Genomic DNA, 15,099 nt, shown 5'->3' on the forward strand with positions numbered 1-15,099 from the left:
GAATCACGTTAGAGGGTTACAAATTTTAGTAGAGTTACTGTGAACTACCTACTAATTATAACATAAGCAAACTCGGCAACTTGCACTCACTGGTGGGCACGTACTGCCGACTGTTGTCGAGTCGACAAATGACGGCGCCGCGAGACGGGAGGCTGAAGGCCAGGACGGGAGAGACTCTGTCCGGCCCCATATATCATCAGTTATCGGTGGGACAGTAGGAAAGCCGAGGCGGGAGGGGGGCCGAGGTCTGTTCGGTCACATTCACCAAAAACAGTGGATTATCTGTGAATCCCAGCTGTCTGATGAAAGTTTGTAAAAATATCCGGTGTAGAACGATCACTTTAGAATCCTTTATATCATCGTTTTAGGAAATTTAAATAAGGAGACCGAGCATGTTGTATATTATAACAACCATGTAATATGCATTTGCGTGACGAAGGCATTACTAGCTAAATGTGCAAAGGGCTGTATAACTGTAATGACACTCGAGATTGAGCGAGTGAACCGCTGTAGAGGCGACGCCACGCTCGGTGCGTCATCGACAGTTATATAGTGTTAGGGGCGGGGCTATGCTTGGGGGACTATGTGCGTCATCAGACCCCCGTTTTAGCTCCGCCAAAAAAATCCTGAGCAGAGACTTGGTGAAAAACTGTTTAACGCTCTAACTTCACAATTAAGCATTACACAATTCACAGTCTTTGTAATGTGTTTCAGCAATACATTTGTAACATTTATAAAGTGTTTAGAAAGAATTCTCAGAATTGACTTTACAGGGACTTTAAATGAATTAAGGTTTATACATAGCTTCCAAGACGGAGTTAAAGATAAATATTTTCATCTTACTACTGGAGCTGCCAGTTTAAGTTTCAAATGATTATTAAACAACAAGCACAAATTATGTAAAAGCGGCAGCCCTTCCGGTGCACTCAGTGTCTGAATTCACTCTCTCGTTTTCATTCGCTCCTTGGACTATATTAGTGGGGTAATGTAGGGAATAGTGAATTAGGGTATAGGCAGCAATTTCAAACACAGCAATTGTCTGGTCTCGTTTGAGCAAGGACTACTTACCTGCATTCCAAAGCCCCAGCGTATCTCCTACAATTCTCCTGCGATCCTCTTGTGTTTTTCTACTCCCTCGTGTCTCCAATGTCTTCATTCCTGATTACCTGTGTGAGTGCAAGATTACGTGATAACTTACCACTACCAAGACAAGGTGTGTGCATCCCCAAGATCTCCACCACCAGCTGCAAAACATTAAATCCAGTTACCATCCGTTTATCACCATGAACTGCAATAATTCTGCAGCAAGGAAGTACTAAAGGAAGTACTAAAGGTAATTATAAACTGACTCTAAATTCTTCTTTTGTGTACTAATCAATCACTAATTAAGGTGTGTGGACCCAGTAATCTAAATAGTAACCCAAACTATATGAATTGCCATTATGTAATGAAGAAACATTATTGCTCTTCATAATTGCAAGTTATTTTAATGCATTTATCAAGAAATAAGATTTATGCTCAGATTGTCTAAAATCTAGGGGGCCTTTCCAAACTTTGAAGAGCAGTGCATGTCAGCTGAGTGGTTCCATCACCTCAAGGGAGTTAATACTGCTCCAGAGGCTGAGTGCCTGAGGGGCCACTCTCATCATTAGAGCACTATGGGAACTCTAATGGATTAGGGTTACAGGGGCAATCTATGGAATTACAGACTTCTAGAACAGCCATCCAGGCAGAGATGTCAGCAGCAGACATCTCACTCCCTGAGGATTCACTTACCTATGTGACTGGGTCTCTTCACATTCCCCAAGTTTTGGCATTGTTTATCTGACCAGTTCATGCTTCATCCATGAAAACAGCACTCGCTAATTTCCATACTCCGTCTCGGAATATAATTTCATGAGGACTGAATAGCATGTGTGCAGCACCTCGTAACAGAAACACTTCCCGCTTTAAGCGCAAAACCAAACTTGCAGTTATTATCCCACAATAGAAGTTGAAAAACAAATGTTGATGCAAAGAAATGAAACAATCCCAATATATGCACATAATCAGAAGAGGTATTACATTGAAACTGGTGCTTTAGGGAAATATGCACAGTGATTTGCATAGTTTCATATTGAGCAGATATGAACTACTGTGGAGCATATTGACCTGAGTGGGAGTGGAAGAGACACTCTCCTGCACCCACACTCCTCATGTTTCAGATTTTCTCATCAACTTCAGCCGCTTTGTGAGATTGCTGGGAGGAGCCCTGAAGGTGTCTCAGAAAATGCTGTTCGAGAGGCGGATCTGCTTTGAAACCCATCTGCCTTTTACCTCTGTCCAATATTCTCTTGGCACAATTAGCTATTCCTGTCATGCAGCCTCCTGTTGTAGCGAGTTCGAATTGGCAAAATGGGAAAAGGCAAATTGATACTTAGATATGAACATAATTAGACAGATGTTAGACGGCATGCTAATCTCTGCAGAAAAGTACGAGTCTGGCGGTACAAAGGCAGAAAACTAAATTGTTTCCTGAAATCTGAAGGCATTGTGGAATGCACCATTCATCATTCATAGACTGCTGTGAATGCCTCATAACAGTGTGGGTTAAAAATGTGTATAGCTGTAACTACCGTTTGGGCCTGGATTATCTGTTTGTCTGACCATTGGCAGATGGGGATTTGTTCAGGAAACCTGAAAACAATCCTGTGGAAAATGACAGATATCAACTTTAACACACCCAGTTCATAAATTTATTCTACTATTTTGAAAAATAAAGTGTAAAAAAAGTGTGTTATGACCCATTTACACCAGGTGTTTACATGGATCTCAAGTGCATCTCCTGTGACCACTTATGAACAGTTTTTCTGGCTGCTTATTTTAATCTCACCACAAACATTTTTTTAGAAGAATGCATATTTTAGTCAAGTACTTGTATTAACTGAACTTAGGTGTGTGCGCTTTTACATGATCTGAGTCACTGGGTTGCCTTGATTTTGCCAAGTAAGACATGTTCCTGGATATTTTAGCAGCGTTTTCCACCCAAAGAACCTCCCAGGAACTTTTTTCAACCTATTGCTGTCTGCGTTTCCATAGCAGTTTAAAGTACCGTGAAGATAGTCCGGTGACATAGGGCTGCGCGCGACTTTCCAGTTCCCACTGGACTTTGTCCTCTGCATATAAGCTTAATAAAGCCTGAATCTCATCGTCAGTCCATCTGTCATATTTTTAAACTCCATTGTTGATTCGAATAGCAAACAACTCTTACTGCACGTACCGCAACAGACTTTAAAAAACGATGGTTGAAATAAAATGCTGCGTGAACTCAACCAGTCAGCATGTTCAGCATCCAAGTCCCACCCCCTAAAGTTCTGGAACTTTGAAAAAGTACTACCTAGCGAGCAGGTACTTTCTGTGAGGGAATTTTTTACCCGGAACTTCATTTAGACTAGTGTTTCTCAACGGGGGCGTTCAGAGAACAACGGGGGGCGTTGGAAGGAAGATTTTTAAAAGGGGGGCGTTCAGGTGTTCTTGGGGGCGTTCACGAGTTTACACCAAAGATCCAGGCAAGACAAGATTAAACGTGTAATACTTGCAAAAGAATTGCCTACAACATTCTAAAATCTGCCAGCATGTCAGCTAGGCTATGTATCGTTTCTTTTGCAACGATTATTTTTCCAGTCATAGACCAGCGCTCAAGCGCTGACAAAAATGTGTTTCGCGCTGACAACAATCCGGTGGTGGCTTGAATCCAGCGCTGACTACCACGCAGCGGAGGAATGGAAAGTTGACAAGCCATTATTACTCGCAAGACTGTAAGGAGAAAATGACAATTTGATGGATAATTAATTTAAATATATTCTGTAATCACATTTAGGTAATTTCGCCGTCACATCTGAGCGCAAAACGCTGCTTGGATAATTTCAAGATAGGCTAGTTAAAAATAATTAATAATACATTAATAATTTAATAATTGTTCATATGTGTTTATTCTTGTTAGAAGATTTTTTTTTAATTTTACTTATTATGGACACAAATTAATCATGACAAACCAAATAAATTTGAATTGAATTAATTATACCATTGATGATAACATTAAGCTGATACCAAGGTATTTAAGCCTATAATTATAAAAATTTGTTATGAAAATCATGATTGCATTTATTTATTTTTTTCCAAAGTAAGATTAATGTAAGCAGCTTCTTGCAATACTCATCTAAATGCGTAATAAATCCTAAGTGCACACATTAGCGCTGAAATGACCGTATAGCAGCCTATGGTCGTTTTTACTGTCCAGAATTATCAAAGAAATTCAATGGGCAGACGCAGATTATCTTGAGTTTTGCGTTAGTTCAAATGCGCGTTAAGGTGATGTAAACCATTGGCATACTCATGGCGTGTAGTGACCATTTGTGCGTAAAACACCATGGCATTATGTATTAGGCCCAACAAAGTCTGACAAACAGCCCTCGACATAGAAATCAGATGTTTAAACTCGTAGTTATTTTGTGCGTGAGCGTGTTCATGTGTAAACTGCCAGTGTATGGGCATATACTTGTTTAACCAGTATTTCATCAGTTCTTCTGCGTCTCCTCACAGCATTTCAATAAAACGATATCCAACAACACAAATAGCTCTCTCTGTAGTCACAAGTTCCCTTCATAATGCAAAACATGCAACTTGCACGCTTAAGTTTCAGAAAACATCGTCATCGAAGTTTATATATCTATAATTTATGTAATTATATAGCCTAATTTATATGTATTCTTTATATCACAGGTTTTCAAACCCTGTGTCACGAGACTTAAAAAATGGGTTGGCATTTTCATAAAAGCATAGTCTAAAATGAATAAATAAACAAAATATATTTAACTTAATATATTAACAAAGCGAAAGAAAAAACTGTGCCCCAATAGTAGCCTATATACTGCTGAGTTTGATTCATTTTGTGAGTCGCGGCGCTCCACAAACAGTTCAAGGAAAGGAAACCGAGATGGTAAAAAGCGCATCCTGTTTTCTTTATTTTGCAAAAGCATGTTCTGTTTTTAGTGTGAGTGTATAAAAGTAAACTTCGCAGTATCGAATAATGTCTTACTCATATCTGTAAATTACGGAGTATTTAAGTTGTTTCTGCTGGTATAAGGAAACAGTCGAAGTGATTGCGCCGGCGCCTCGCGTGCGCACTCAATATAGGCCTGTTCATTGCAAACTTGACATCGCAGCCTGTTCATTATCAAAATAAAATACCATCAGCCAAACATATAAAAAATTACATTGCTCATAGATACTCCGTAATATCCTATCTGTGCCGTTCAGCGTGACCACTGCTAAAACTGGTTCTGCCAAACACATTTTTGCTCATTTGAAGAGGATGATTTTTTTTCGTTGATATTGAAATGGGAGTGAAGTACAAATACTATTTGACACAATAAATACAAGTTCAGCATCCAAATACATTGCTAATATGGAAACATTTGAATTTGTGCCGAACGAGAGGCTGCTTGAGAACGCCGGTTTTTACTTTCAGTTTCGCTTCAAATTATTTCGTTTGGGCTTGTTTATAGCTACTTACAAGTTTTTATTCTTGTTCTGTATGTATTATATATTTTAGTATTCTTATGCTTGACTTGTCTTGGTTTGGTTGCGTCAATTAAAAATAAATAAATACATAAATAAATAAAAAATAGGTCGTTCTTTAAAAAAAAAAGTTTGACAGCCACTGCTTTATATTTTGCTTATGTGTTGGAAAACACAAAACCCGGCATGGACCGCTTTTGGTGTTATATGAGAGGGGGATCCCCCAAATGAGGTGCCGGATCAGATTTCGGAGGTTCCGGTTCCAGCTTGTCCCGGATGCCTGCCACTGTTCAGTCAAATCAAATCTGTTATTTGGCTTTCAGTGACATGCTTTTTAATTATGAAAGCTGCAGTCTGTAACTTTTGGCGCTCTAGCGGTAAATAATCAAAATTGCAGGCGTCTTGTTCTGTACTCTGCAGCGGTGCTGACTCGAACCAGTCTAATAGTCCCAATATAAATATAAAATACAAACTCTTATTATAGGTGTGTCATAGTGATTCAGGATAAGACAAAAACACGGTTTGGAAAATGGATTCATGATGTAGGCTAATGGTGTTTGGGGGGCGGTAAAGGACCTGGATAATGGACAGGGGGGCGTTGGCCCAAAAAAGGTTGAGAACCACTGATTTAGACCATGGTTTCTGTGGTCGAAACACACCCCAAAGTTCCTAGTTCCTGGGGAAAATTCCTGTGGTGGAAACACGGCTTTTGATGATCTTGGACCAACATTACTGTCTACCCATAATGTATCCCTAAAATCAGAGGAAAGTGATAGGTTAATAACACTCATGTAGAAGCACCTAACCCTGGTTGTAAGCCTAAACTTGACATAAACTGTAAACTTATCCCTCAAATCTGAATGGTTGATTGGAATGTTGCTCCAGGATCAACAAGGATGTTGATCCAGGAACATGTTGTACTTTTTGAAATCACGTTCACCAAGTCACTGCATGTGATGTGGGTGTTTTCCTTTAAAGGATTAGCTAATGCTGAAATGAAAAATCTGACCACATAATGTGGCATGTGCACACTCTGCAGTGAAATCGTAAATAACTTGCAATCTATTCATGTTTGCTAGTGAAACTAAAAAGCATTGAGGAGAATAAAAAGAACCACAGATTTTTGTTAGAGGCTATGCATCCCATTTTGTCGCACCAAAAATATTCTCGTTGCTGTATAATATTAATATTGAACCACTGTACTCACATGAACTGATTTAAATATGTTTTTAGTACCTTTATGGATCTTGAGAGAGGAAATGTCATTGCTCCCTATGGAGGCCTCACGGAGCCATTGGATTTCAACAAAAATATCTTAATTTGTTTTCCGAAGATTAACAAAGGTCTTACGGGTGTGGAACGGCATGAGGGTGAGTAATAAATTATAGAATTTTCATTTTTCAACTAACCCTTTAATATTGTACTTTATACTTTTTGGAAATAAATGACTTGATGTAATTGAGTTTCAATGGTGGATGTATTTTTTTTATATAACATACATATAAATACTTATATTGCAGAGATTGTAGAAGTGTAACTTGCTAACAGAAGCATTACTTGTAACTTTAAACTACATTTCAGCCATCTGCTAAAAAAAGGAACTGCATCCTATACCTGCTGCCGCTTTCTCCTCAAGCAGTGAAAGCACACCTACCACCTAAAATATATTATGAATCATAAAGTAGTATGTATATATACAGTCAAACCAAAATGTATTCAGACACCTTGAACATTTCATTAATTAACAGTTTATTCACTATAGTTTAAAAACATATGTCACAGTTTACTTTATTTGCTATCCTCAGTTGCATAAATAAACTATAGTGTCCTGCACCCACTAGTAAAAATATATCAAAAATGTCTTTTGGTCTGACTGTGTGTATATGTATATATGTGTATATATATATATATATATATATATATATATATATATATATAGTGCCGCAATGGTTACACATGCCCATACTTAGGCAGATGAGCAGTAGCCTAACAAACAAACTAATCATGCATATATTTACTTTTGTTTTTTGTTGCACGTGCTGCTGAAGCAATAAGTGATAAAAATCTTCTACAACAAGAATAATGCAATTCATTTCCGGTTCCTCTTCAGAAGATGGATTTGATGTCACAGATAGTGGAGAGTGCATGTGAGCTGTGTTGTGCCAAGCTCTATTGCAGATAGATATTAATACCAGGTGTAAATGGGAAACAAAAGACATCTGGTGTAGTGTTGTGAGAGCTGCCGTATCAGGAATGAGGACTAATGATGTAGATCAATTACACCGATTTCACTTTCACTTCCAACATAATAAATGTAATGTATAAAAATGTATTGAAGACTTTCTTCAAAAAATGTTTTGCTCCAGCAGCATTTTATCATGAATGCTCTAAAGTAATCCCAGTTGTCGTAACAGCTCCTGTTTGGCTGATTGCATTTGTAATCAAACAATGAAATGCGTCCCTGCGTGTAGTCTGTAGATGATACAGCTCTTGAAGCGGACGATTCATTTAATAATCAATTCATCCAACTTTGTAAATGAATGTTGCGGTATTGCCTACAAAACCACAAGTGATTTGTGTCAGACTGGCTTTGTTGTCTTTGTATACAATTGTTACCAATGCATTTAAGTAACTAATATATATGAAACCAAATTACAGATACATCAAATATATCAACATTCCTCTTTTATTTCCTCTAAAGGATTTTGTAGGTGTTGATATATGGAAAATAAGGGGGGTGGGGGAAGCGTGAAGCTCCACAATTACACCCCCATACACACACCTCTGCTATGCTCGAAAATGACTCATCTGTCTGTTTAGTCTGACTAGCGTTTTGTTCCTGACAAGAGAGATTCACACATGAGGACCACAGTGTATCATATTTTCCCAAGAGTCGAAAACACATCCAACGTTTGCAGTAATAGATACAAGATCATTTTGTGTCAAATTATTTATTTTATAACGCTGCATCTTGTCTTTTATTTGCAGTATTTACATCGTCACTGTCTCACAAGCACATTCTAATCATGAATGAAAAAAAACTCAAGTATCACAATATTAACAAAACACTAACAGCAAAACACTGCGAGCACTGGCGTAAAATGAACGTCAGAAAAGGACTAGTCACTATGGAAATGCAAAATGGGGGAAAAAAAGGACCAAGCTGATACACAATCAAGGGAGGGCAGACACTGACACTGTTCATTTAGAAATTAATGACGCAAACACATGAGGAAAAATGGCTTGATACCATGTTAATTTCAGCTGAGACCTTGACGGAAAGTGAAATCCAATTTCATTACAGCCAATTTTAGTTTTTGCTCGTGTTATACCCTCGTTTGTAGTTTTATTTTTGCTACACTTCAAAATAGCAAAGATTTGCTTGGTCAAGCTTCAGTGGCTGCAAAGTAGCATAGAGTGTTATTTGTAAAAACAATTATGTTTTGCTATTTCCAGCTATGCTCTGGAGACTAGACACTTCCTCGGAAAAAGCCATTATGGGAAGCTAATTGTGAACCGTAAATGTCAGGTATGACTAATGCATGACCTGCGCTGAGAGACTGCAAGTGTCCCATGTTGGCTTTCAACGCTCTGGTGATTGCAGTGGAAATGCATTTGCTAAAGACCTCAACAAAACCAGCAGGGTCTTGAGTGTGTGCTGTGCATCATAGGCATAGAGAAAGCAGCAGAGGTTTGTGTTTAGCCATCCAGGCATCATTCTTCCCTGTTGTGCATTCTGCTACATACTATTTCAAGTATGTGAATGTAGGGTGGCGTGTTTGCATAAAAACCTACAAAAGTTCTGGTATGACAATTTATTTTTTATTATCAGGCGCTTAATTTCAGAGTGAAATCTCATTTTGGTGCCATATACTAAGCATTAAGGGTAATTAGTTCCTATGGCACAGATAATGAACAGTGAATAAACTGTAAAATCTTCAACCGTACCCTCGTTTTTCATTTTAGCTCATTCTTGTCTAATAAAAGCTTGGTGATTTAGTGAATTCATTCTCACGTGTGTCGTTACAGTGCTGGCAATGAGTAAATCTGCTAACCTTAACAAAAGCGCCACACCAATAGAAACTTGTCCTCCTGTAAAAAAATTTCCCTATTCTCTTGACTTTTATTTGCAATAATGTATTTTCAATTATTTGTATCTGGTTACACTTTTTACACATTCATATAATTCATCAGTATAACAATAATGCATAACTCCAGGCTTCTTCACAATAGAAGTCCAAGTCAAAGTTGTTCCTTGTACTTTCTCATGTACTCACACTTTAACATGAAGACAAAGCATGCTGTAAAGCATGACCTTTACCAGTTTGCTCTTTTCACAATGAACCGTTCTCCATATACCTTCAAGTCCCTGTGAATGAGTTTCTCCAGAATTCAAAAAGCATCTGAAACCTGTGAGTACCATAATGTCAGCTATTATGTTTTGGGGCAGAACTCGTGAAAATCTACTCAAGTAAAAGTTCTTTACTGTGGCTGTGCTTTAATGTACTATCATGTTCATGAGGTTGTGTAATGGAGGTTGGAGGTTATCCTAACTTGAGAAGTTACTTACGATGATTTACAATTGATGGATCCTATTGATTTCCAAAGTATGGGGGGAAAAATACTATGGAAGTCAATGGGGTCCATCAAATGTTTGGTTACCAACATTCTTAATAATAATTTCTTTTGTGTTCAGAAAAGGAAAGAAATTCATACAGGTTTGGAACAACTTGAGGGTGAGTAAATGATGACAGAATTTTCATTTTTGGGTGAACTATCCCTTTAACCAAAGAAATTAGCACATTACATAGCACAAGATTTTTATACTTGGGAATGTTTTGTCAGTCCGGCCCCTGAAAGGCGTAACACTGCAAATGTGAAAACTTAGAATACTTCAATACTATTGAGTATTTTAAATCACCATGGGAAGTAATTAGGAGGTTATGCATAATTGGCTAATATACTTCAAAATGAGGCCAATTTCATTTCTACCAGCTTCCAAGTTCTATATCATAGGAATTCAAAACAAACCTCGAATCACTACCTAGCCAGCGGGGAACCTATTGTCTTCATGTTTTTAATTTCTTATGTGGATGACTACACCAGATTCAGGCTCCATTGTTGTTGAAATAGACCAGTCGACCTTTAACTCAACATCCCCTGTGTGTTCGTTGTCATGCCCGTAAGCTTACAGACATCCAATACATTATTAATCGATTCAATCTGAGGCCCCTTCACCTGAAAACAAAACCTGCCTCTTTGTTCAAACATCCATCTTAGGATTTGAGGAAAGTATATTGTACATTTTTGATCATCTGTCTTGAGTTTTGCCAACTCTGAATTTTTCCAATCATAAGGGACATTAAGTGATGCACATCGCCATATCATCCACATGTACAGTTGTTTCATTTATATTCAGTTCAGACATCTGGGAGTAAAAGAGAATTTGTTAAAGTCAAGCAAATCCTTAGCGATATAAAATAAACGCTTGCTTTCCTTGTTTTTCATCCGTGTCTTCTTCAGACACATAAACCTTGCAGCCTTCGTTGGGTCAAAATTAGATTTTGACTTTGAACAAAACAAAAGACAAAGAATTTACAATACAAAGCATTGAGCCCTAAAGAAGTGGGAACGACATGGAGGTTGTGTATAAGGTGTGCTGAATTTCACAGATGAATTTCATAGTGGTGGAACGTCTTTGATGGCTATTTTTTTGTCCTGTAGTTCTGTATCGTGATCATGAGCATTTAGGTTTGTGTATGAACTCCACATTTGCTTATTATAACATACAAAGCTGTGTTATTTTTCCTAAATAGGGTGGACAACATTCTATCCTTTTTAACAGAGCTCACAGACTGCAGTTGGTGTATTCAGCAGTGCTGGTGTAATTGGGCCACACGCACATATGGGGTTTACCGGACTAAGTAATGAGAGAGAAACACCGAGAGTGGCTTGACTTCTCTTTCAGGTTCCAAATGAAGCACAGTTAGAAAGGGAAAAACAAATCCAAGGGCTCGTAGTCCCTTTTGATCCTTACGGGTGTCTTCATGGGAATATCTTCCCTTCGGGTTCGTTTAATTGGACTGATTATTTGTCTGTAGTTTATGTTCTTCACCTTAACTGCTCTCAGACTTAGTTAAGTTTTATCCAGTGTGGTGTGACACGCGGTGAAGCTTACATTTATATATTATGACTGAGGTGATATGTCCCCAGTTCTTCTGGTTCATCCTCTTTCGGTTCATCCCTTTCTCTGATTTGGGCGGACAGGCAGTCCACGGGGAGGGATGAGAATGAGACATTTGGAAAAAGACGTTCAGAGGCGGCTGTGTAGTATCGTGGAGTTCTGTAGTCCTCTCATGACTGTGCTAAATGTGGCCTGGTTTGGACAGATACGCGATGAGGGCCACCACCACGCCCACGTAGACCCCCGTCCCAATGGTGATGGAGAGAGCGGCCAAGAACAAGGCTCGTCTAGATGCAATGCTAGCCAATGGGAAGTCTCCCTTAGTCACGGCTTTGCTGGTCTGGAACAAAGAAAGGGAATGGTGAGAAAGAACAAGATCAAAGGATACATGACCCGTTTTCCATTCGAGGATAAATTACATTGAACTATATAGTGCTTTCTTGATGATGCTGAGGGCTAAATGGAATATCAGATACGTTCTAACGAACATCGTCATCTTACGCTTAGTCACATGACATTTTAAAAATCCATTCGACCCACTTTGCAGAGCGGCGTCACAAGGTACCTTTTCAAATATATAAAAAATTCAAGCAACCTTTTAGGTAGAAATGTGGATGGCCACATTTCTGATGTGCTGAATGCATCTAGAACAGAAAATAAAATTCTGGACACGTTCAGGGGGCATGGTGTCTGCAGATCCTTAAAAAGAATTCAAAAGTCTTCAATTCACATTAAAAAGATGAAGGCCATAAAAAGTCATGTTTATCTGACAGGAAATAAAAGATGAAGAAAGACATTTAAGTTTTTGTTTTTCTGCCTTTTGTATAGTCTTTGTTGTCGAAGGAAAGAATTAGCACCTTTTAATCTGTCAGTTGGTCTTGTTTTAAATGTTTGTCCATGAAAGTCAATAGTCAACATTTAAATGTGCGATAAACTGTACTCACTGTTAGGGGTGGGACAGTACATTGATGCATCGCAAATCGAGAAATGATTCTGGATTGATTCTGATATTTTCCGTGTGTATCGCGATTCTCTCTCGAATTGATTCTGAGCTTAGTTTTCAACAGCAATAGTTAGTTTTCCAATTCCTTACACACACACACCAGTTGAACCTTCTATAAAATAATCATTCATAAAGGTCGAAAAGGTTGAAGTGAATTACAAGGGTGTTTACATTAATCTCACGTCATAAAAGCATCCTGAGGTTCAAATACATTGTCAGACTCAGCCGAACGCACGAGCGGTCTTCTTAGTGAGCATTTGAGCATGCGGTTAAAAAAATAGCCTAGAGCACCATCTGCTGTTAAAAACTAAACTCAGAATCGATTTGCGATGCATTTGGAAAATATCAGAAACGATCAATGAATAGAGTAAAGATGGTTATAGTCTAAATTTGTTTTCATAGTGATTTATGCCATGCTGATAAGCAAACTGCCACTGAAAAAATAATCACCCTTTAATGCGTCTCAGAATATCTGAAAGCTAAAAAAGATCTATATAGCCTTTTATATTCGCCATTCATAAATTTTTCTTTCTATTTTTGTTTTGTCGCAAAATCTTGTATAATATCTTTTAAAAATTTTGCATTAAAATAATACGAATTAAAAAAAAAAACTGTATGCCTGCATAAGCAGTCAGTTATATAGTGTTACATAGATGAGCGACCATTTCATGTATTAAACAACTATAAATTTCCTTTAAAAAAGTTAGGATATTATTTTAAGTTAGGATTTTAAGTTAGGATAAATATTTTCAATTCACACAGGAGTTGTACAGTTTATATACTTATTTCTTTAAAGATTTGTTTTTTTTTTCCTGTCTGGGAACACTCTATATTGTGTTTTTGTAATAATTTGTCATTTGTCCTGTTGGTCTCACCTTGTAAACCTTCCTATAAAACACATTGAGGTTTCAGTCATGCAACATAGATACGAGGGAAAGCGGTAGCCGGCATTACACAGGCATTCTGTTCGTCAGCAACTAACTTCTTGCATTGTTTCTTTGTTGTTGTAATGGCCGCTGTCAGTAGGGATGAGCGAAATGTGATATGAGATCTTAAGAAAATACATTTTGCTCATGATGCAGCTGTTGCAATTCTCTCAACAAATATCACGGTGGCTTTGTAGAGAAAAACACCCAATCTTATACTATTACCCCCTGAGCATTTTAAAGAAGTGACTTGAAATGCCAATGAATGGCCTTGTCTAATGTTTCACTTTCCATACAACCCCATGCTGGAAGTACGCTGTGATGAGAGCTATTAGACTGAAAAAGGGAACATCACACTGCCTTAATTTCTTTAATAGTGAGCCCTATAGAGCCCCATGTGTAATAGTTTAATCAATCCATTTCCTAGTTCAAATGAATAATTAAGTCCTACTATGATTCTCATTTACCAAGAACATGGCTCAAGGGCTGGATGAATTTAACAGGGTGAATTTTTGTAGAACGTGCAACCGACTCTATTATGCACAACATTCTATTTCCCCACAGTGTGGTGCCTGTCCGCTATATGTAAGCAAGCAAACATGCTTTGAACAGTCGCTTTATGTGATTGTGTCATGACCCTTTGGAATCTGGTGTCTATTTTAGCATCCTCATGAGAAAGTGGAAAGAGATGCCCGTCACACATGGCTGTCGCTGTGGGAGGCGTCTTGCTCTCTTTGTCACTGCATCTGACCCCGTTGTTCAGGGAAAACACTATTGATTTTCACTCCTATGCTTTGTGACAGTCAATAATGGGTTGTTTGGACACACCAGTGCTGGTGCACCAGCAGAGTTGCCATGTTAACATGTTTTTTTTTTGTTTTTTTTTTATACAAACATTTCCTGTAAGGGGTCATGAATTGAGAAATCAACATTTTCTTGATTGTTTGACCAGAGGTTGCGTTAGACTGTAACTTTGTCCATCATTTTGACGGACAGGGTCGTAAAAAATCCGTCATAATCCATTATTACCCATCATTTTAATTTTCATCTTTTAATTATAATAACACATTTAATTGCTTTTATTTTTGCTCACATTTGAACAAAAATAAAAGCAATTAAATGTTTTATTATAATTAAAATATGAAATTAAAATGATGGGTAATTCACACGTGAAATTTATCTGTACGTGTTGGTAGCTATTAAAGAAAACGTGGTTTCATATTTATGTTTAAATAGTCCTATGTTATGTTTTAAATTCATTCATCTATTTGATTATGAAAAGTGAAGAGCATGAGAAAGATGCATCATAAGATGCGCATGTCGGGAGACATGGAGTGTGTCAGAAATGATTTTGACCACTTCGTAAAGTTTTATTTTGTAGAAAGCCTTTTTTTAAAGTGAATTTCATTTTGTAAAAATTGTATCTT

At 37.8% G+C, this 15,099-nt stretch overlaps 1 protein-coding gene across 2 annotated transcripts in view; it reads right to left on the reverse strand.

The window, feature by feature from the left end:
* Nucleotides 1-8,420: 8,420 nt before the first annotated feature.
* Nucleotides 8,421-15,099, reverse strand: part of syndig1l (synapse differentiation inducing 1-like) — a 36,692-nt gene continuing 30,013 nt past the window's right edge. For both annotated transcript variants that reach the window (XM_048206578.1, XM_048206577.1), the window contains exon 4: nucleotides 8,421-12,083. In XM_048206578.1, coding sequence (XP_048062535.1) covers nucleotides 11,925-12,083 — 159 coding nt within the window. In that variant the 3' untranslated portion in view covers nucleotides 8,421-11,924. The remainder of the gene's footprint in view (nucleotides 12,084-15,099) is intronic.

This window comes from Megalobrama amblycephala, linkage group LG11 (assembly GCF_018812025.1).
Source record: "Megalobrama amblycephala isolate DHTTF-2021 linkage group LG11, ASM1881202v1, whole genome shotgun sequence".
In the NCBI taxonomy this organism is placed as follows: Eukaryota; Metazoa; Chordata; class Actinopteri; order Cypriniformes; family Xenocyprididae; genus Megalobrama; species Megalobrama amblycephala.